This window comes from Anguilla anguilla, chromosome 6, assembly GCF_013347855.1.
Source record: "Anguilla anguilla isolate fAngAng1 chromosome 6, fAngAng1.pri, whole genome shotgun sequence".
In the NCBI taxonomy this organism is placed as follows: Eukaryota; Metazoa; Chordata; class Actinopteri; order Anguilliformes; family Anguillidae; genus Anguilla; species Anguilla anguilla.
Window position 1 is genome coordinate 47,477,553 of NC_049206.1, and position 23,283 is coordinate 47,500,835.

Here is a 23,283-nt window from a genome sequence, read left to right on the forward strand (position 1 = left end):
TGACGCAAACATTTAAAGTGGACCACATATGCGATCAATGATCAGCCACAACTGTACTTTTGCAAGTTTTCATTATTTGTTTCTCATCTGTGTGTTGTTCTGAAGATATACTATTGTTGTTTTACCCCTTGCTACCCCCTCTTCTTCCCCAGTCATCAGGATTTTTCAGATATCTGTATCCATTTTGTTGAAGCACTTATGCATATAGAATTTGATTCTTTACACAATTACTCGTATTCATTCTCTCTTCAATTCGTACTTTACTTCGACGGGCGAATTATTGCAAGGGTGAGTCCACAAAATTTCACAGCACAGCAATAGCCAAAACACGCAAAAACAATTATTTTATAGGAAACGCTTCACCTCACATTTTCAGAACTGTGTTGTACGCCAAGACTACTGTCACTTATAAATTGTTTTTCCTTATGCACATGTAAGTTCTTGTTTTGTAGTTCACAGCTCAGGAAATTTGGCGTAAAGCCGTGTATGATTATAATTATATACGTTATAATTAACTGGTTCAGAGAGCTGGTTCATTTCTGTAGTTTTGTCTTGTCCAATTAAACTGTCGATCGTTTTCCTGAATTTATTAAATAGGCCTAATTCTTGACCGTCGATATCCAGTGAAAATATTGTTTGCAGACTCCCATGTGAGTTCATTATCTTCTGGGAGATAATAAAGTTTTACTGCGTAGCTTCACACTCGCGTGCATTATTCTGTGAGCGCCCACATCGACCTCGCTGTCGGTGCAAGGTGTTCTTAGCCGGTTGTCAGCCATTTTCCCTTCTCATTAGTTGTTCATCCCAACATTTTTCATAAAATCTATTATGAAACGTAACTTATTATCAGTGCAGTTTTAATGCAGCAGCTTGTAATTTCTGCAATGCAATACGGCTATCAATATTATGTTGTAATTAACATATTAGACTATTTATAGTAATTTTGGTGGTGCTGTAGAATTGGGCAAGAACGTTTATACCGCTGTATATGCTTTACAGTAAACGGTGCATGCATTTAGGAAATAAGACTTCAGTAACTGACAGGGTCTCTTAAGAAACGTTTTAAAAATGTTGAATAAGAATTCAGTTAATGTAAAAGTATCCTAGAAATTCTCCACTATTAAATCTTTTTACAGGAACATGTTTTAAGCAAGACGATGGCTTATGCATACAATATGTTCGCTATAATATAAGTGCCAATAGAAGTGTTTCGGAGACCTATTTTGTTGTGTGTAAGTGATATTTGTCTTGAGGCCTCTATGCCAGCGGTTTCCAAAATGCGAGTAGAGACCCACTGGTGGGCCGCGAGAAGGTTTGATGTGGAAAACAGTATAGGCGCCACAGCAGTTATGTATATTTATAGGTTAGCAAAAATGGTGCAAGGTCCATGAAACATGCGCAAATACTGAACAATATTTTGCCCGCGACTCTCCTGGGCACAGAACTGCATTGACCCAGATGACGTTTGAAATGCTCGAGATAAATAAAAAAAAATCCATTCCCAGTTAAATTAAACACCACTGCAGTTGCAAGCCCCGTTGATATTGTTTGCAATGTGGTAAAACGTTTAATTGTGTTGGCCTTGAACATATCTTAATCCACATGTTAAATAAGATGTGGCTTACGTTACATACATTTGCTCGTGAATTGGGCCCTGTACTCAAAATGTTTGGGAACGACTGCTCTAAGTTGAGGTGTTACATTCTTTCAAAAAATATATTTAGCTAATTTTCCGATTTAACGAAAGTCTTTTCTAATAATGGACAGGGTTTTTTTTCAAATAGATAGTCATTTAAATAACTACATCAATTACGCAAAGTACACTCATGGAGTATGTAAGCCGTATTATCCAGCCAAAGATACTATACTTGCGACAGCAGACTTAAAGAGAGAATAGGTAGCGAGTAATGGAAATTGTTACATCACGCTTCTAATTCAGTGTTGTTGAAAAGAATTGAGTCTCAGCTGCCACCCCCAACCCCCCTTGAAAAGTCACAAGAACTGTGTTTTCTGTGTAAAATAAGGCGCAACATGGGTGTTGTACAGGTGCTGTTGCCCTCATTTAATTATTTATTTATTTAAATATATTTACTAATTTATTTGTTTTAGATTCACCACGGTTCATTGTACGCATTCCGTAGTACGTTGCACATGATGCTCACCATATAAAACTGCTAGCCCCAACATATTTCCTGTTGTTCTAAGCTTAAATCAAACATTCAACTGGCACGTAATCACCGGTAAATGCCAACCTTCCCCACTTCCTTCCCCAATATTGCGTATGTACATCCTTAAAACGGCTGGTGTTCCCATATTCCACGTACAAGCCGAAAGCAAGGCAAGTCCCAATGACCCCAATGTCTCAGCTGCATTGTTTTTGAAAAACAAATATAATAATCAATCATTAACGCAGACTTTGCCTGCTCTGTACATAATTCTATGCATCATTATTTACACACTTTGACAAGTGATTATCCATGACGAACTGAAATTATTTCTCTTGAAATGCGCTATAAAATGTAAGCATAGAGCACATAGCCTACTTGTCTTAAAATGATGCCAAATGTTCAGGGCACCCAGCTTATACCTATATTTAGTCTCATAATTAGGAAAAATTAATTGTATATCGTCCTCTCAGTATAATTTATTTATTCTTTTGTCATGCAACCTTCAGACGTATCTCGCATATGCCATAAGCATAACGAACAGGTAGGCTAATGCATACATACAGAATGCTCGACTAAGTAGCCTGCAACTAAATAGGAATAGTTATTTTTTTGTAAAGTTCGGGGGTTTCTGAGACAGCAAAGCATTTTTATTATTTGTCCAGCTTCACTTATAGTGTAAAATCTTTAACGTTATCTGACCGGAAAGCGACTGAGATAATCCACCACTGGTGCTCAACTTGACGGAACGAAATGACACTTTTCACGCCGGGTCTACATATTTGCTATGGGTATTCACATAGTATTATCTTTGCCTTCAACTTTACCTGTTTTCCCTGAAAGATAACTTTACAATAGCTGTTATTACCAGTTTAGATTAGACCGTGCAATAATTTTGATGTAAATGGTCCATGACAAATAGGCCGACATTAGACCTCTTTATGTGTGATTAACTTACGTGTGCCTATTTTTTTCATCATTAACTAATAATAATAGTAATAATAATGATAACAACAACAATAACAACAATTCATTATTATTTTAATACTATTACTACTGCTACTATTACTAATAATAGCAACAATAATAACAATGTTTTTATGTGTATGCCCACGCATGTGTTAAAGCATATAAAATAAACAGATTTTTTTGCACCTATATCACTTATCAACCAACAAGGTAAGACCCATAGAGTCTTGGCCTATGGCTTCCATCCAATAATATGCAGAGAAACCATCAGGAGAGCCGCCGAAATGTGCAAACCACCATTTAAATCAGAGAAGCTCTGCTAACTTCCATTAGGATTTTAAGGCGACTGTCCAAGGGAAAAACACCAATACAAAGAAATTATTTGTTTCGTGTGTTACATACCTATACACTAAATGCCTCATCTATCTTTCTTTCATTGAACAACTCATCACGTGCCATTGATATAAAGAAACTTGGGCGTAGGCATACAGTCCAGGCCAATCGTGTTTTCAACGAATAAACATACATCCTACCCATTAAATTTGTTTTATGTAACCAGGGTAGCCACCTAAAGTTTGTCTTGAAGTTCTGTGACCAATGAACAGAGCGGATGTGTAGGCATTTGGAAACAATTCCAGCGTTATTCAGTGGGATCTCTTGGTTTTATGATGCCTTTATTTAGCATATTTACAAAAAAGATTTATAAAAAATATTTAATTAAAGCTTTCGCAAATAGTTTACATTTACAATCAGAAATACAATACAATAGATGACTTTTTCCACATCTTAACCTTTTTGTCTGATTTGCAAAAGCCACAAATTAATTATGACAGGTTTGATAATCCACAAATATAGTTCTGCACATACGTTGTTTTATTATTGTCATTAATGACATTGATACAACTAATGTTCTAACATGATATCATTGTTGCATTTATTGGTTTGTCGTACATAATGTACATAAATTAAAGGTAACAAAAATTGGACGATGGAAAAACGTCTAGCAACAAGAATCGCTGCACGTGGAAAATATGCACTTGTTTCAGATTATTCCTTTGAAGGCTGCTTTATATGCACGTGCGTTAGAACATACTGGGGCCCCAGGGTAGTTAACACTATGACTGGTAATTTATAAATAGTGCTTTCACTTACTCTTTGAATTCTTGAAATGTGTTCAACTAAATTAGGATTCTGTTGTAGCCTAAGCTACGAGACATTTGAAATCCTCTTGCGTGGCGTTGCGTCCACTCATGAAGTTAAGATGCTGAGGTAGGAAGAGTGAGTCCGTGTACGCTGCTCAATGCCTCGTGCTGCTGCTTGCTTAAGGGGCTGGGGGGTTTTCTGTCTCCTGCAGAACACAAACAAGAGGCCTGTTTATATAGCAAATAAGTCGTAATTCTCTCGGTCAACTGAACGTTGCGTTTCCATAACCATGTCACCTATTTGGAAGCCGTGAAATGAGCGATAGGCCTGTATTTAGGCACGTGCTGTCAAAGGCCTGGTCCAGTCCAAGTAATATCGTCATTAGCTTATATTACTTTTACGCTAATATTTATCTGCATGATATAAATTATGAAACTTCTCAGAATGTAATTAATATTAATTATTATAATAATAATAGTAATAATAATAATAATAATAATAATAGTTTCCATACGTTTAATCTCATATACTCTGATACTCTTTCTGATGACTTGACAAAATGGCTTAATTTTATTTTTATTTTTCAGAGCTATATACGCTCTGAAACATTCTGTCAAAGCACTACGGGTAATAGGCTTGGGTCTATTACTTAATAGTTACACGCGCGCACACACGCGTACACCGCTGTTGTGTTGTCGCTAGATGGGTTTAAAAATAAAACAGAAAATTAAGTTAGTTAGGGTTAGCGTCACTCGGTACTGAAAGCTACGAACTACTAAATTTAATTTCCAAAGGGTCGAATAACTTACGATATTGGACTATTCGAACGATAACATTTTTTAAATCGTAGTAAATAGATTCGAAATATTTCAAATGAATTATTTTATTGAATTACGTTTATTAGCGTCGCGAAAATGAAGAAGTAACAAACGATTATATTCCCGAGACCAACCAGTTTTGCCGGGTGAGTGAACACGGTAGGCCTAGTTCGCTTCCTTTTAGCGGTTGGATATCTCCCGCCTTAGAAGGGAGATATCCAACAGCTAAAAGTAACCTAATTAGCTACCATAAATCAATTAACTACAAGGTAGACCCATACTCAATAGGCTACTCTGATTTTTAAATGCCGTGTAGGCCTAGTTATTTTTATTAGACTAGGTCAGATTGGTGTTTTTCTGATATATTTTAAAAACGTGGTGTCAACCTCCACGTGAAAGGTTTCAAAACCTATTTTTAGGTCGACATATTTTACACTGAACATGGTTCAGTGAAATTATAATTTAGTAACACTAGCCTACACATTTTTCTACAGGAGAATAAAAGCATAACGATAGTGTGAATCAGTCAGATGACTTCCTAAGTTGTATATTTGTCTATCCGTAGCGCTCTGCACTGAGCACACAATTTCACCTTTATCAAATAGACGCTTACCGTCGCGTGATGGATGTTTGAAGGCCATTGCAGAGTGGATGTCTGCCCCATGCATCACTCCGCTACTTGGGTGGGAAAGACCCGCGGTCTGAGACTGCCAATGGTGCCCTGGGTTAACGTAGCTACCTGCTGGCCCACCATAAACTCCGTATTGGTTGGAGGGAGAATAGGCACAGGCTGGGACATAACTGGATAGATTTGACGAAGGCTAAAGATATAGAAACAATATAAGACTGTTCAATATCAAGAAAACAGACAGACACACACACACACACACACAATCTTTCGGAATGAACATCTGTTTCATGCGTTAATTTAAACTCCAAAAAACAAACGTTCCATAACTCTCACGTTTACCTTGACGTCACCAGAATCGTATTGCTTTGAGTTACAGCTAACACTACATTGAAAGGCATTGTGGCTCGTCCACCGTTGCTTTTAACGTTTTCATTTGTAGTTTGATAAGCTGCTGTGTCGATTATTTCATCGTGCTTACCTGTGGGTATTTAATGTCCGTTTCAATAGCTGATTTGTCAATTCCGTTGACAACGTGAGCTGAGGGAAACGACGATCGGTTAACACTAGCCCAGTCCTCCATTTTCGGTGGGTATCCTTCGGCTCCGGCAATGGCTGTTGAAAACCGTTACATGCTCACTTATACAAACTTTTTTGAGGCAAACTCTTCTTTAAAAAAGTCCGTAAATTTCCAATACAACATGTGAAACGCAAAGGGAGAACCGCATGTCCGTGGTGAAGTCCTACTGAAAATAATTAGCTGCATGCAAGTCAACTGTGAGATATTTTTGCGCAATTCGCAATAGATTTAAATGAATGCTCTCAGCAATCGACCCATTTTCATCCATTACAACACAGAGAACACTGAATCTTAATTATTTGCCATTTAATGTAAGCTACAGGCTTTAGATGTTATATCGGTTTGGCCTAATTGTTGCCCGTGTTTATAAAGATGATTGCACCATCCGCTATTAAAGCTAAAGTTTAATAAGTCATTTGATACTCAGATCGAGTCTTAAATATAGAATGAAGAAATATCACGATTTCATTTTAAGGACGTATAAAATGTATCACTCAAGCCACTTACACAAATAATAATAATAATAATAATAATAAGAAGAAAAACTATTTCTAGATAAAGCAGGTCTATAGCGATAAGAAAACATATAACCTATTATTTGTTCTGCATTTTAAACGGTGGTGAGTCAAAGAGAATTCTAAAAATGTGCCTGGAGTGCTTGGTCATGGTTCCTTTCCTTACAATCTGCTACTCGTTTTCCATTTTCAAGTGTATAGCCTAAATATTTTTGTATAAGGCCTTCTAAAGCCATCCTGCTTCCATGGTATACAATATATTAACACATTCTAATTAACAAGTATGCATATTCCTCGCAGCCAATAAAAACTACATTTGTTAACAACACTGTAATTCCACTGTCATGTATTAAAGTGAAAACCAATGAGTTGACGCATCAAACTGAAAAATGATGACGAATGTAACCCAAAAACTAGAAAATATATATATAAAACAAAATAAAAATCCACCTCTGCATTGCACAAACCTGTTGGATCCATGAAGGCCCTGATGCCTAAAATGTTGCTGACTGTGTGCACCGAAGGCCAGGCCCTCGAGATGCTCACATGGCCCGCCGTAACTGGTACTCCAGGAGGGTTGCCCATTTTGGCCCCAGTGGGTGACATTGTGTTGGGATATGAATACGGGTACATGTGATTGTATGCAAGCGCGTGCTGAGGAGGGGGCTGCTTGCTGCTCTCATACTGGCTTGGCTGGGAGAGGTTTCCAATCTTGTTCCTTAAAATGCGGCTAATTGAGCTGACTGACGGAACATTGTACTTGTCGCAAACTCCGTCCGCAAGAAGTCTGTCCCGGATCTCCCACGCGAATATTCCCGGGTCACCTTGTTTGTAATCCCTTATACTTTTAACCACATTGGGTGTTGTGACCCGGGGTTTGCTTCCTCCAATGGCTCCGGGTAATATGGACCCAGTTTCATTGTAACGAGCCAGAATCTTGCTCACGCATCCATGAGAGACGCGGAGCTGTCTGCTGATGTCACAGGGTCTGATTCCAAGTTGGGCCAGTTCCACAATTCTGATACGTATGGCATTGGGCAGGGGTCTTCCATTGACGAACACGCCACCTAATTGATTCACTTCTCCGTATGTCTGATCTAGAAAAAGATAAACAAATTCGGTAGTCTATCATTTGGCAAGAAAATACGCGATTCATAAAAACGATCACTATGATAATCTTAATATCTTCTTTGAGATTATGTTGCGTGGTTACCAAATATAGATAGTATTTTTTAAACTCATAATATTACAGCTCGTAGAATGTTAGCAATTTGACACAGAAGTTCTTCACGTGACAAGTATCATGTAACAAATACTAGTCGCCCTACTTATTTAATCAAAGGTAAACTGAATAAAGGAGCACAACTGACATTTTTATATTTAAAACTACAACTTTGCAGATAGACATGCATGCATTGAAAACAAGCATAAAAAACAATGCATGCATTAAAAAGGAAATATAACTTATATTCCAGGGAACAATGTAATGCTGGTTTTATGTGTTACCGTGTAGACAAGAAAAGACTTTCTGATCCTACAGTTTTTCTGCCACTGAGCCATAGAAAAGCGAATGCATACCCATTTGCTTCTAGTTCTAGATGCCGTCTTTCAAGTAGTTGCCGTTCAATGGCTGAAAAGAGCTGGGTGTCCCGTCTGCACAGGAGAAGAGGAAAAACGAAATCAGTTGAAAGTCTCGCGGAGTAATTCCCTTTCTGTGCCTCACTCCCACTTCAGAATGAGTGGTTTGAGAAGAACGCGTTTTGGTCAAATGGGCCACTGTGATCTTTATCCGATAATGGCAAATATGCCTGTCCCGGAGTCTGAAGTGCTCGGATTAATTTGACGCGTCATCCACGTCAATCCAACAGTGGGAGCTCCGGTTTGATTTCATTGGTTACCCTCAACTTGGATAGGCTACTTCGCACAAGCGCAGACGATTCCGGTATGCGCATCGCAACCTCTATGAGTAGGCCTTCTTTACTTGGATAAAACAGAATAACAGCACTTGGGCTGACGTCGTTTTTTAAGAAGAAGAAAAAAAAATCCAATCTAACAAGGAGATTCCAGGGAAACATAATGTTATCCCCTGCATCGTTGTCGTAAGCTATCTTTTAAACGAATATAACAAACGAAAGACGGCTGAGGTTTTGACAGTCATAATAGTATTGTTAAGAGGCATTGTGCACCGCTTTATAAATCAATCATATGAATCACTGTCACTTATATGGCCACTCAAATCTGTATGAAGCTTTTCTACCAACGAAAACGCTGAATGCTTGATCGACTCCAGAAATTAAAAATAAATAAATAATAGCGTATTCATATGGAATACTATCTTGAGATACAATTTCTGCAATAATACAATTTTACTGCTCAGTCTTTAGATTGCAAACCTAAGTTTAGAAAAAAGTACATTTTGTATCATCATACGCGGGGATTCAAAATAATTCCAGTTAATTTCAGAACAGCAGGACTTTTTCAGTCAGTTCAGTTGCATAATTTTGTCAACTTTACCAAGTTCAAAACATGGAACTATAGCCTAACTACTTGATAGAAATGCGAATTTTCTTTACATGTAGTATCATGGTCGTCCTCTTTCTGATTGAAATCACAGCCACGTAATTTTGGCTACTAGAAAATGTGACGCACGAGTTTGGTGGCAGGCGGTTTAATTGCACATTTGATGCTTCAAGTATAAAGCGACTCTAGACAGATAGCTGCATATGTATTTATCACTGGATGCCGATTAGGATCCAAACATCAGTTCATAAAATGTTTTTTTTCCTTCAGAATACTCAGCCCCATCCTTAAGTGAAATTCTTATTACCTTTACACACAATGAACTGGCAACAATCCAAAGGAGAGAAATAACGCTGCGTAATCGGTGTTTCCCGTGTAAGTAGCCTAAAGAAGGCATCATTTATAAGATCGCAAAATGTCACTTGTAAAGCTTTATTGTCGATACAAGGGTAACAACGTGCTATGTCACTATTCGTTCTGTCGCAGCTCGTTCACAACTAGTCTTGTGGGGAGACACATGGAAAACATCACCTCGTTTCAAAACAGCAGCATTTAAATTAATGGAACTGGAGCATAAGTGGATCGACCGCGTTCGCGCGAAAATTACTAATAAACAAAATTCCATTAATAAGCATTTATCTAAAAAAAGTATCTTCGTTCCCACCTTTAGATTTTTGTTATGGGAAAAACATTAAACTGTAGATTAATTCAATACAACGAGTGAAATGAAAAGGTAATATGCTATTAGAGGGCATATAATGTAACGCGTTACGGCGATATATTTGGCTTCGGTGAGGAAGCCATTTAACCTACTTGAGTCATTTATTACAATCCCTGTCCAGCTCGTGCTATAGTCAGAACACTAACAATTTAGCCATTTTATGCCCGAAAACAAAGTCGCCCCCCTCTGGATTATTTTGACTTTACAAGGGCTGTATTTCGTGCAACCGTGAATTACCGACACGTCGAAGCTGAGAAAAGTTTCTGGCGATGGTTGAACTATTGCTAATAGTGGTATTTTTAAGAACGGAGGACAGCACGTTATCAAGTGGGAATGTGTAAGGTTTCAGGTATGTTTCATTTTTCATCATGAGTCATGTAGCTATATAACGATTTTTGTCTGACAGTGTATCTTATAATTGGCCACAAATGCTTCTTGCTTTGCTTGCCCGTTTAAAAAGCGTTGACTGCTCTTTATTTGTTTAGATTAATATCTATGCAGCAATGAAATGTTACGCATTAGGCCTATAAGACAGGTCAAGCGTGGATTATTACGCGTAGAAACGTGTTACATTAAGTGTGTTATTGACTCTTTATATTAAATGCTACGAAAAAAGTTATTAGAGAAGATAATTTAAAGTATCGCGAATCTGATGTAATATTCTATATAAAGATTAAGTTACTCTATATCGTTTTGGAAAATTTTGTTAGAAAATGACAGCTCTGACCACAGAATAAACAATTTGTGTTTCACGTTCAAAATAGGCTTTATTAAGTTGTAGCCTGTGTGAAATATTATTTTATTTGTAGTCAGGGCTACATTCAATAATTGGGCACACTCGCGTTTCGTCATGTTAATGAAAAGAAAGCAATGATGTTGCGAGAAGGTATTGAACTGGACAGATGTCTGTCTACTTGGAAGTGGTGTGGAGTAGCGTCACAGCTAAGTGGTCAAAGTTCTACGGTGTTAGACTAAGAAATTATTTAGTTTTGTCTTCATTTATAAGACGGCTAAGCTAATGTAATACTGACAGCAATTTTTATACATTAAAAATGTATTTAATAAATCTGCTGTCTGTTGGCGAGGTGTGTTGAAATAGCATAACCCTTTAAATTAATTTCCTCATTGTTAAGCATAATTGATAATTAATGCCTTGGGTGTACATAGAAATGCTCTCTATGCCGGGCACCGGAATAAAAACAATGCTGCATTTGTTTATTTGTACTGTCAAGCTAAAAGCACTATTGCCACAAAACAAGTTGATAAAATGCATATTGTAGAACGCTTATGTAACCAAGTGAGTGAGTGTGTTATAGCCATGCCTGTAAATGTGTGAAAAAATCGTTTCTACCATTAGCTATTCAGCGTTTTTGTGCTTTTGTCGTTCTTCAAAAGAGATTGCATTGGTCGGACCACATCCGAATGTCCCATATTGTAACAGTAATTTTTATGAATTATTCATTATTTTATTCACATATTCATTTTTATGCCTTCTTAATTTCTGTAAAATACAAGAATGCACAGTTTCAATGTATTATATCGGTCTTACTTCTAAATTATATAATGATATGTAAAATAAATTAAAAAGTTACTTACCGTAGTATTTTATTTAAAGGGAATGGAGTGTTTTCAGTGTCACTGAAATTGAAATATAGATATTTAGCACAACTGCTGCACATTATACCATTCAGTGCACATATGATCCTGGTCAAAATGCTGTGTGGATGCCTTTCCACATCAGTGAATTATCTAGAAAGGGGCTAGCCTCAGCAGATACCTATATATAAGGAAAATGGTCGATAGGACTAGAAGGTTGCAGACTAAATGAGACCTGTTCTCTGATCTGAAGCATGAAAACAATTTGGACGCTTTTAACACGAAGGCTGTGTGTTTCAGTTCTTGCACCCCTTCGTGCAATTCCAGTATATTATCATTTTAAAATATGAAGAATTTACAATACGTTGTCTTTCAGAATAGAAGTAAAACACACAAGCTAGGGATGCACGAAAAAGACGCTTCTAAAAGCAAAGAGCCTCCGTGTCACAGCCTGTCGATGAAAGTAGGTGATTTTGTGTGAAATGACGTGTGCATTTGGAAAGACCCTATCTGTGGCCAGATCAGGCGACGCGGATTCAGCTTGGCTGAGTCCGCCGCCTCTTAGCCTGCATGTGTCACTGACAGAGGAGCTCTTAGATGTAACACGAGTCCGCTGTGTGTTAATGGCATGTTGTGGAACATCTTTCAGCCCGTTCTTCGCAGCCCAAGGCCGTCCGAGGTCTGGACAAGTTATCCGTGTGCGCGTATTAAGTCAGGCAGAGGTTGGAACCTAGTTGCCATGGTTACCGATATTTTTTTCACATCAGTGTTTCTTGAATGCATGAAAATAGGCTCTTCTACTGTACGTGGATGTGTGATACTGGGCCGCAGTCTCACGGTAAAAAAGCTTTCCCAGGATGCAGTGGCACTCTTCTAGGTTCAAGGTTCTAGACCTTGGCACTACCTGCTGCTACCAGGTTAATGGTCAGGTGCAACTGTTTCTGATGTCTGATTGGTTATTGCAGGAATGATACAAATGAACAATACAACACTGAGTTAATTCAATGGATTTTTTGTACAATAAAATGCACCTATAACAGGATGGTAGGATTCCCATTAGGATTCAGGGTAGTGTATTGTATTTCATTATGGGCTGGTTTCACAGACACAGATTTAGCTTAGTCCTGGACTAAATTGTATTTTGTATGGAGAATTTCCATTATAATTTAATTTAGTCTAGGACAAGGCTTGATCTGTGTCTGCAGAACTGGCCCTGTAAGTGTAATTATTATGCTACCAACACTTTTGCATGTGTATGCTGTAACTGAACCTCACCCTGTTCATCTGAGCTGAAGCAGATTTCAATGAGGCCAGATCATAGACAGTCAAAGGTTATTTTACCCACATTGCATTTCCTTTTTCGATATGCAATATTATTTGATTATTCATGACATAGTATACATTTTTCTATTACAAAAACGTATATTCCATATTCTTTATTATATATTGTTTGTCACATTAAATGTTTATTGAAAGAGTTGAGAAGTAACTGAAAGGTGTTTATTTCCTCTAAAGTGCTTGATTTAGTTTGCAATTTGCTCTGCGTGTATATGCCTGACTTCAATTGCCTAATTAGGCCACTTTTTCCTCTAACAACCTGTAAATAACTTAACAGAGAAGTGTACATTTGAAAATTTCCAGTGTTAATTTAACCTTAACAAAGCAAATATGCGTACAAATGGGACCATATGTACTTTGTATTGATTTAACACTGAACATTTTACTGGGCCAAATTAAACCTTTTATTGCAGCCCAATTGTCCATAAATCCAAAGGTTGCAGAGTTTTTTTAGTTGCATAAATGACAGAAAGTCTATGAAACTTATGTTTATTTTGCAGAACAAAAAATCCTTTATAGCACTCGTAAAACATCTTCTACTGAACCTGTAGTTAAAAATGCACGAGTTCCCATAAGAAACATTTGAAAATCCATTGAGCTAAATTGAAACTTTGTTATCTACATGGACATGCGTAGCTGTTATCGTTCAACCACGGTGTAGCTACAGTAGCGATAACTAACAGGCCTCTACTTTACTTAGAAGCCCCAGGAAGTGTCAGCAGGTCACAGAGATTTATATTGGATAGTGTGGAAATTTTGGATTCTGTGATCTCATTTCCCAGTTCAGGAAAACGTTAGGTAGGGCCAGGATTGAATGCATTCAACAGACTGCTTCAACATGGGGTAAGGCTTAAAAGGAAATTAACTTTAAGGCACTGGCGAAGTGTTCTGAGTTAATCCTGTGTGTCCCCACCTGTCATTTAAATAAAGAAGAATATGGGTGTATTGTGTGAGTGTTCATCATCAAGACAGTTCAGAGTATCTGTTTAGCATACAATTCACAATTTGTTCTAACTTGCACGAAAGGGAGGAAGTCACTCACATATTCCATGGTGAACGTGGAACCATTTACTTTCTGAAGCAGGTCAGGAAACAATCGCAGATTATAATACAGTTATTCCTTCATGTGCTCTGCTCATGTGAAAAAGAAATTATTTCAGGAATTATATTCATGCAGAGATTCAATCATTTAACCCTGAGTTGTAGGCTGGTACACCATCAGGCTACACTCTGGTCAAAGAGTGTCCCCTGGTGAAAGCATTTTATACAAATTAAAGTCAAACCGTGTTTTAGGTTTCATAGCCAGCTATTTTCTTTCTTTATTTTTATTATTGTTAGAAGAAGGCATTTTCACTGCTAAACTAGCTCAGAAAGTCAAGTGAAAAAATGATTTTCTCCAACCCACTTGGGTACTGGAAAGAAATGCAAGCAGTGTGGTTGGATGTGTACTTATATGTTATTAATGTCGTCTTGCATTACCGTACAGAAGGAAGTCACATTTGGAAATATCAATGTGTGTGTTTGTGTGTGTGTGTGTGTGTGCATGAATTTGCATCAAAAAGTTGTGCTTTTGTGCTCTTGTTCACTATATGTAAATAGTGTACTTCAACTGTAGCAAGAACCTGTGTGTATTCTATTGGGTGGGGTCCAAAGTACGCTCATCTGTGTCCTCTGTAAATGTGAACTTCCTGGTGTCAGTGAAATGTGACGCCATTATACAAATGAAATGTTCCTGCTTAAGGGCATTATTTTAGGGCACCCTCAATGGATTCCTGGCTGGGAAACTGGCACAAGCAATTAACAACAGGACTTCACAGTTTATTAAAGGGTTATTTCCAGAGTAACACAGAAGGAAATTAAATCTATGGCCAGGATAATATATACCCCCTCTCCCCCAACACCAATTAACATAGCGTGACACGACACGGCACGGCACGGCACGGCACGGCACGACAACACAACACAACACAACACAACACAACACAACGACACAATACAACACAACAAGCCATTCAGCCCAACAATCTCGCCATTTTCCAACCACTTAATCTAGGTACCTATACCTAGTAATTCTCTTCAGTCACCAGGATGGACTGAAGTGTCCTGCAGTGAATGGACAATGCAGTATCGCGTTGGTTGAGGCCCACTGATTGGGCAGAATTCTGCTGATATTCACAGTGGACATCACCAGTGGACTCAGTCCAATAGTTGCGCTCGTTCCTCTGGTTGTCACGGACACCTGGCTCGATCACGGGTCATGTGAGTCCAGTAACTGCCAGAAGCCCTTTGTACAGTACGGAGATATGCAGCTGCTGGGCATGTGGACACCACCTCCGGCAAATTATCTCGCAGTCATTTCCGTCTGTAATGCTCATTCCTCGTTTTCCGTTTGGAGTAATTTTCGATAAATGCCAGATAAAAGTCCCTGTATTCCGTCCTACTGGAAAACGTATGGAAAGAAGATTCAGTGTTTCCTGGCAATGAATTTAGTTTTGTAAATACATATTTTTATCTGCACAATTGTGTGTATCATAACAGTTTTAAAATGATACACATTAAATGATAAAAATATAAAGTTATTTTAACTCTAAATTGATTACCATTGCACTAACCATACTTGCAATGCAAAATACTTGCAAATAAAATGTAGTGTTTATATGTTAATTGTCCGCTTCTCTGTAAAGCATTATGATAAACTGTACCCAGAATGTACAATGTGGACATAATGAAACAGTGGAGAGGTCAAACACTTGGGAAAAAGAAAGTAAAACTCATGGACCCCAGTAACTTTAGAGTGCAGCAGGAATCCCTGTTTATAGCAACCAGCTTTCAGTATTTTACTTGAAACAGTCACGTCAAAGTATTTTCTTTAACCAATGGAATTCGAATAAAAAGGGACAGCAATGCGATGATGAATGTCTTTATTTACCGCAGTCAACCGTGCCACAGATCATGTGGTATCTTTTATTCTCTAATCCCTCTCTTTACAGCTTCAGTGACCATGAAGCACAGCTTAAAGGCACTGTTGCCATTCTGTTTTCATGTTTTGCATACTGGTCGGCAGCAGCTTGGCTACTGAATATTTACAAATCACGTCGTGCGTGGAGTTTTTCAGTCCGACAGCCTCCCGTGCTCACGATGCGAGGCGAGCAGCCGTGAATTCATCAGGCGTTGGGAAATCGTTTACGGGATATCTCTCTTGTGAAATCGACACTTGTTACATCATGTAAGAATGAAACGAGCGCCCACAAACTACTAAGTCCTTGAATACTTGCCTTGAAATGTATCATCTATTAATGCTTAATCATTTTTCGGTATGCTCCTTATTTGCTATTCTGTTCATATCATGAAGCTTTGTTTGCCTTTTTAATAGAGTTAATGCTGTACATGGTTGACTCTTGCCAAATAATGTTTCGCATCATAGAAACACAAGTGTTAAACAGACTCAGATTAGGCTTGATTTGGACATATAAAAAAAAAAACCCCACCATAGATGCATATGTGTACAAACCTGCTGCACTTTTCCACTTGGCAACCTTGGGACACTGGCTATCCCCTCCCTCTGTTGTCACCTCTCCCTGTAATGGCAATCCCCCCCACCCCCCGCTGGAACAAAATCTGTACAGGCGCTGTATTTTGGTTCTGTTAATTTGCATTAAGGCTTTAGTGATACCACCAGTGCTGAAAAATTAGTCAATCAGTGAAAAAAAAGTTAAAGCAGGCTAATATTTTAACTGCATTCATTTACAAGCTCTGTGGTAGAGAACACACCTGACTACATTTGGGATTTGAAATTATCCATCCATGTTTCCATTATCTAACCCGCTTATTTCTGGTCACAGTCATGGGGGATGCTAGAGCCTATCCCAGCATGCATTGGGTGAAAGGTGGGATTACACCCTAGACAGGTCGCCCATCTATGTCAGGGCACACACACACCATTCATTCACACACTCATACCTAGGGGCAATTTAGACTTTCCAGTTGAACCTAACCTGCATGTCTTTGGACTGTAGAAGGAAACACACATGGACACAGGGAGAACATGCAAGCACACAGGCCCAGCTAGGACCTTGCTGTGAAGCAACAGTGCACCACCATGCCATCCATCTTAAATAATAGTGTTTACATTTTATGTAGAGTGTAAGATGGATAAACACCCTTTGGGTCACAGTCCAATCAGAGGGGATAAGTGATTTTTTGCCCAGCTGTTTCAGGCCACATTTCCATTCTGATATGACTTTCATTGTAATTTTCCCTGTTTCTGTGTGACATGCCACACAATTGCCACTTAACATTGTATTGTTACAGCATGTTTACCAAATTATTATCCTGAGCTGTTAGACCGTAATTCTGGTTACTTTGAGCAAAGAGTGGGAACACTGCGGGCCAGAACGCTTGAGAGAAAGTTTTGGTTTTAGAATTGGGACCCACTTTAATTCTTGTGTAATTACATTGTAACTACACTTTGATTGACTGCAGAGCTGCAGTTGCTTCCAATGAATTATCCAGATATGGAGTAATTACCTGGGTACTGATTCTTCTTAAGGGAAAACTGGGGCCAGGCTCCCATTAAGTTCTGCTTAGATCCAGGCCCCTCTGTGCTGTGGACCAGTGAACACTGGAGCCAAGATGGCGGAGCCGATGAGGGAATCATTCACGGGCCCTGGCTGCAATGTGTTGTTCTGAATATGAAAAGTCCTAATGAGGGCGGCTCTCAGGATTTTGCGGCGTCTTTCAGCTGAAGAGAAGCTGTGCATTCTCACATACGCCAGCACATGCTAGCTGTAGAGTGTGCTCTCCGCGCTGCGTGTGATAAACGACCGAGCCTTTGGGGAATTGCCCTGAAGAGAGTAATTTAAAGGATGCTGTCATGGGCAGTGTGATATCGTTTTGCCGCTAAACCAAAAAAAATCCAAGGACTCGGAGGGGCCTTGTTTGTATCAGACGTAGGAGAGCTGTATGGTTTCTGACAGTTTTTCCTTTTAAGGCTAATAAGCTTATGGAAACCTTGTGTCTTCCTCCGAAAGCCAGACTCGATATTTGTCAGCATTACCCGTATAATAGTGCAATCTTGGCACTGGAATCTGAAAGACAGCATCAATGTCATATCATCACCGTGGTCTTTAAAATAGTCTCTGTGGGTTTGGCAGCCATCTTGGATTACTTATCGAAGGATTGAAATAGCTGGAACGCACAATATTTTTCTCATAAACTGACCATCTGAAACATCTTGAACATGTATTATGTCTGTTGAAAGCATCATTCATGTACGGGTGCATTTTATTAACTCATTTCATCGGTAAATATTTGCAGGGGATAGGCTACGCAAACCACGGATGGTGTCTTTAATTCAGTGCGGGGTGAAACAAACACTGCAAATGTGAATCTTCAGCTTATTTTGGATTTTGGAACTCTAAGAATTCAAAAAATGCATTTAGAATTTTGAAGCTGAAAATAACCGATTTCTTTGGCTCACCACATCGCTAAAGACAGTCGCAATGCCGATTGAAAGATTTTCTCATCCAAATACACGCAGCTTCTACACTATGCGTAAATTAGGTTTTTAGGCAGTGAGTGCACACGTGCTCATAGGAGAATCGCACTGTCCTTGAATTTCTGCAGCAACTGTTCAGTGAGCTCACATTGTTCCCCACTTCCCCTGCTCTGAAAAAGAGCATGTGGTTTTCCACAAAGCATTCTTTAGAAATCTGATAGGGTTTTTTGTGACCCGTACAAACTTTGTTCCCTTCTGCTGGAAGAGTAGCGGGAGAGGCAGTTGTTTTGTTTTATGTTTTCGTTAACAAATGCCGTCCCCCTGACGGTGGGTGTTTGTGGTTTTCTGCATGCAGGTTCGAACGATGAAAGCGCACCCAGCCTTCTTGAAATAACACGATAAGGATTTGAATGCCAACGAGTAAATATTTTCATAAAAACTGAGAAGGAGAAGTCCAAGAAGTATGAAGGAAATAGGGGTATCTCTGGAGGAAAATGTAAATTACTACCACAGTATCCATGGTCACAGTGGACACTGAACCCTTAATTCAGATAACTTTAGCATACCCCATTGCCATTCTATTAAGTGGTATTTTATGTTTCACTTGTTGAGGTGATCATTTCACCTGTATTCATTTTTGGAAATGGTAGCATCTCTTATTCACTCACTGACTAACTGACTTGGATATGTCCCTGTAATCAGCTAGATGGCAAAAATCGAGATACTGTAAGTGGATCCAACAGTCAACTAGTTGAAGCCATGTAACAAGCACTATAATTCCTATTGTTTGTATGGTACTTAGTTTTCCAGAACAAAAACAAATATGCGCATGTATTCCAAAACTCCGAAATATCTTTCAAACATCTGACTGGATTTGGATTTCCATTTAGCCTTCTGGGGAGTTTAAAAAAGATGAAGTATCCAACATTACATAAGTTCAGAGTGTGGTTTTCATCACAATGGGGTAAGGTACATGAGTGCAAGGACATGAGGTCAAATGCCATTTTGTGAGGTTGATATTTTGACAGCTGGCAGGCTTTTCTCACCGACACAAGACTTACAAGACTTCTTAGTGCATTATTGTGTGTCAGAAATACCTCCAGTGATACATATCTTCAGCAGTGAAGTCATCTGCGTAATTAGTCTGAATGCTTTAGAAAAAGAAAAAGAAAGACATTGCCCAAAGTTACAAGGTGTTCTGTCTGGGGCTAAATGGGCTGTACTGTGATCAAAAATGCATGCAGGGCTGCTTGTGAATCAGGTAGCCATTGTGTACATCCTCCATCAACATTTATTATTTTTTAACGTTGAGCGGTTGTTCCACAGGATTGTGAAATGAGTAAGCAGCCCTGTCATTTTGTCTTTAATCATGGTAATGTAAGATAAACCGATGATGTTGGCTAATATTCCAAGGAACTAACTGAGCAACATGCCAAAACAGCAATATCGGTCTGAGTCTGCATTGTGTAAGAGGGGCCCAGTATGCCATTGGTATTGCACCTTAACAGGTTTAGCCTGCCTGTGCCACAGCCTATTCTGCACCCCCCCCCCCCCCATTTGCCCCGCCCTTTGCCCCGCTTCTGCCCTCTGCTGAATCCCTGGAATTGCGATGGCTCAAGGGGCGTGTCTTCAGGACATGCTGTGATGAACAGCGATTGTTGTAGTGATGGACAAGGCTGAAAAGCGTCTGAGGCAGGTTTACAGCTCATTCTAGGCAGCCTTCCTAAAAATGGCACAAATGGTCAGGAAAGAAGTGGGAGAGCATATCTCATTTCTAGTTTTTTGCCACGATTGCTGCCACTTGACAGAAAAATCATTGAATGGTTCCAGACCTTTTGTTTTTTTCCCCTAGTCCAGAAAGAATGTTTATACGACGAGTTAAGCATTTGATGTCCAATGTCTTCAGCCATTGAAACATTTAATAGAGATATATATATATATACTGCTCTTCGAGCTTAGGGCTTTCCTTTGAACAGTCTGATGTTTTTGTTGAATCTCATACTTTTTGATTCCATTCCTGTCTTGTTTCTTCTCGTTATAACAAATGTATAATCGGTAAAAAATAAAAAATAAAGCAAATAAAAATGCCATAAAAATATCTCTCTGAGATATTTGACATAAAATTGTGCACAAAAAATGAGGGTCTTGCCAAAGACTTGAAGTACTGCCAGATACAACTAAATCAATTCTCAGTGGATTTAAGCCTGCAGCCTCCCGCTGGAACCAAGACCATGCCATTCCTGCTGCTTATTCGTTCTGTACACAGGCTCACAGATTTACTCCCTTAGATGATGTTCTTCTCTAACGGGATAGTCTAGCGTTTATAAACATAGACAAATGCTGCCACTGCAGTATAGGCAGAAATTAGTGCCATACAAGTACATGGATGTGTGTTACAGAAAACTGAAATTGAATTGTAAGGACGCAATTTGAAAGCATAACAAATGAGATTTTTTAACTTTAAAAGATTATTAAAAGTGAAAATTGAATGCAATGAAAACCGAATTCAATTTTAAACCGTTGCATTCAATTTCAAATAGTGAAATACAAATTCTAGTTATGGAATTCAAGTTCAATTTTTTAAATACTATCAAACAAAATACTAACTACATCAGTTTAAACATTACAAATTCAGATTAGTGAAATTAGAGTTCAAATTATGGGATTTAAATTAATTTTATGTTGGCATTTATTTCTGTCCTAACTCTAGATTCTCTATGTTCTGTTAAATAATAAACTGGAAAGTATTTCAGTTCTTCTTTTTCTTTTTTTCTTCCAACAAGTGTATAGCTTAGACTGACCAGTATTATGCTAGGTGCGGAGCATTAAATGAAAAGTGTCTTTAGTTTAGTCTACCAAAAAAGAAAATAGGTTGAAAGATAAATTAAGAGACTGTAATTTAAAGGTGTCCTTATTACACCTCTAGCGTTGACGTGCTTGAGGTAACACAAATTGTTTGTTCGGTGTCCTTATTTCACCATTTTTTCCCTGTCCTTTTTTTCTGAACTGGAGCCAAATCAAGCAGAAGCAGCAGGTTTTGTGGAAAGTATTCTGTTTGCGTCACCTGAAAGTATTGAAGGATGCATCAAAAAAAAGTGTGTGTGTGTGTGTGTGTGTGTGTATGTATTTGCGTGTTTGTGTGTGTTTCAGTGTGTGTCCACATTGTACAGTATCCTGACTATGTAGTTTCACTGTGGTTCTGAACAGTCAGGTGAATGTCAAGTAAATGTGTCTGCTAAATACTTGTAATGTAATGGACATGAACGTGATAGTTGAAAACTCTCTGTTTATAGAACCTCGACATTGAACTGCATTTCAGTTCAGTTTTAATTCAGTTCCATTTGAATAGAGCTTGTCACAGTGCGTCCTTCACAAAGACACTTTACGATTAGAGACCGTAATTAAGCAGCGATGCTGGATTTCCACAGGGTGGTCTGTGAGATGACTGCCTGAGTAGGACCTGAACATTTCAGCTGGGCCTTAATTCCTCTCTCTCTGGCAGTTGCTCAGGTTTTTTTTTTTCCTTAGGTGAGCCATGGCATGAGATGGGTGCTGTTCTCGGGTGGAATGGGGATGGCTGAGATCTTGTCGATAAGGCGGTGTGAAGTGGTGACATGATTGGCGCATCGACCTGTAAGTAGGTGTGCGATGCGGGTGAATTAGAATGTGTCTGTCAGAAAGGTCAATCCTGCCTCTCCTTCACAGGAGCCACTGCCTCTCCCTTTTTCATTTTCTCTATCTGTTTATCTGTCCTCATAGGCACTTTACTAATGTGAGAATCACAAGTATGTCTGTATATATATATATATATATATATATATATATATATATATATATATATATATATATATATATATATTCTAAATACATTACATTTTAACTGGTCTTTTCTTTATAGAGGACCAGGCTTATCTGTTTATTTAAAAGACTGTTGTGGAGTCTCCACAACTAATAATAATATACAATAAAATGGGTTTTTCAGAAATATGCAAAAAAACTTAAAATGGAAAGAACAAATGCCAAAGAACGTAAAATAGACAAAGACAATGTGATATTTAAGATTTTAAGTGTCACTGGGTGGCTATTATGTCTTGCCACCAGAGAGCAGGGTCTCTGGGTTTGTATGCGCACGTGTGTGTGCATATTACTTTGCCGGAACATTCCACCTTACAGGACTAAAAAGCAGAAAGAAAGACTGGATGACCTTGACGTGTTCTCTGATGAAAAGCGAACTCATGTTTGGAGCTGCTCCTGTGCGGTTTATGCTTATAAATGCAGTCCATTTACCATAAACACACTAAACCTGCTGGTGAAAATAAGGGCCAATAATGATAATGTAATGCAGTATCAGCAAACACAAAGCATCTTCAGTTACATGGTTAGAAATTCACGGCCCTTAAGGCAAAATTCTGTGGTCCCATGCAGCACCCTGGCTCAGAAAGTGGTACCCATTGCAGCTGTAATGCACCGGGGATTTCGGCCCTCCGGTAAATGGACGCACTGTCGCTTTAAATCCCAAACCTAGGGGATGACCATCCAACCATGTCCACAGACAGGTGAACCTTCCTCCAGTCCTCACCGGCAAAGAACAAATCCACTGGAGCCATTTTTTTTTTCATAAACGCGTTGGTCAAAACAGTAATGCCTGCAGTGGTGTTCGCAGCCCTGAATAGGAGTAGATTTTTTAGTGTTTGACTCAATAAGCCGTTTAACGATGGCCTGTTCACACACAACTCCGGCACAGTGAATGAATTGGCTTTACGTATTGCTCATATATGCGATATATTGTACCT

General features: G+C 38.7%; 2 protein-coding genes across 2 annotated transcripts in view; one reads left to right on the top strand and one right to left on the bottom strand.

The window, feature by feature from the left end:
• LOC118229209 (homeobox protein Nkx-2.2a-like) overlaps positions 1 to 23,283 on the top strand; it is a 70,086-nt gene that overhangs the window by 32,835 nt on the left and 13,968 nt on the right. The window contains exon 2 of the mRNA XM_035420987.1: positions 22,019 to 22,123. The gene's annotated coding sequence lies outside the window, so the exon portion shown is untranslated. The remainder of the gene's footprint in view (positions 1 to 22,018; positions 22,124 to 23,283) is intronic.
• LOC118229208 (paired box protein Pax-1-like) lies at positions 3,814 to 8,595 on the bottom strand. Its single transcript, XM_035420986.1, has 5 exons — positions 8,397 to 8,595; positions 7,286 to 7,915; positions 6,205 to 6,338; positions 5,709 to 5,916; positions 3,814 to 4,482 (listed from the first exon to the last, which is right to left on the bottom strand). Exons 1-5 carry the CDS (start codon positions 8,398 to 8,400, stop codon positions 4,391 to 4,393), a joined length of 1,068 nt encoding a protein of 355 aa, XP_035276877.1. The 5' UTR covers positions 8,401 to 8,595; the 3' UTR covers positions 3,814 to 4,390.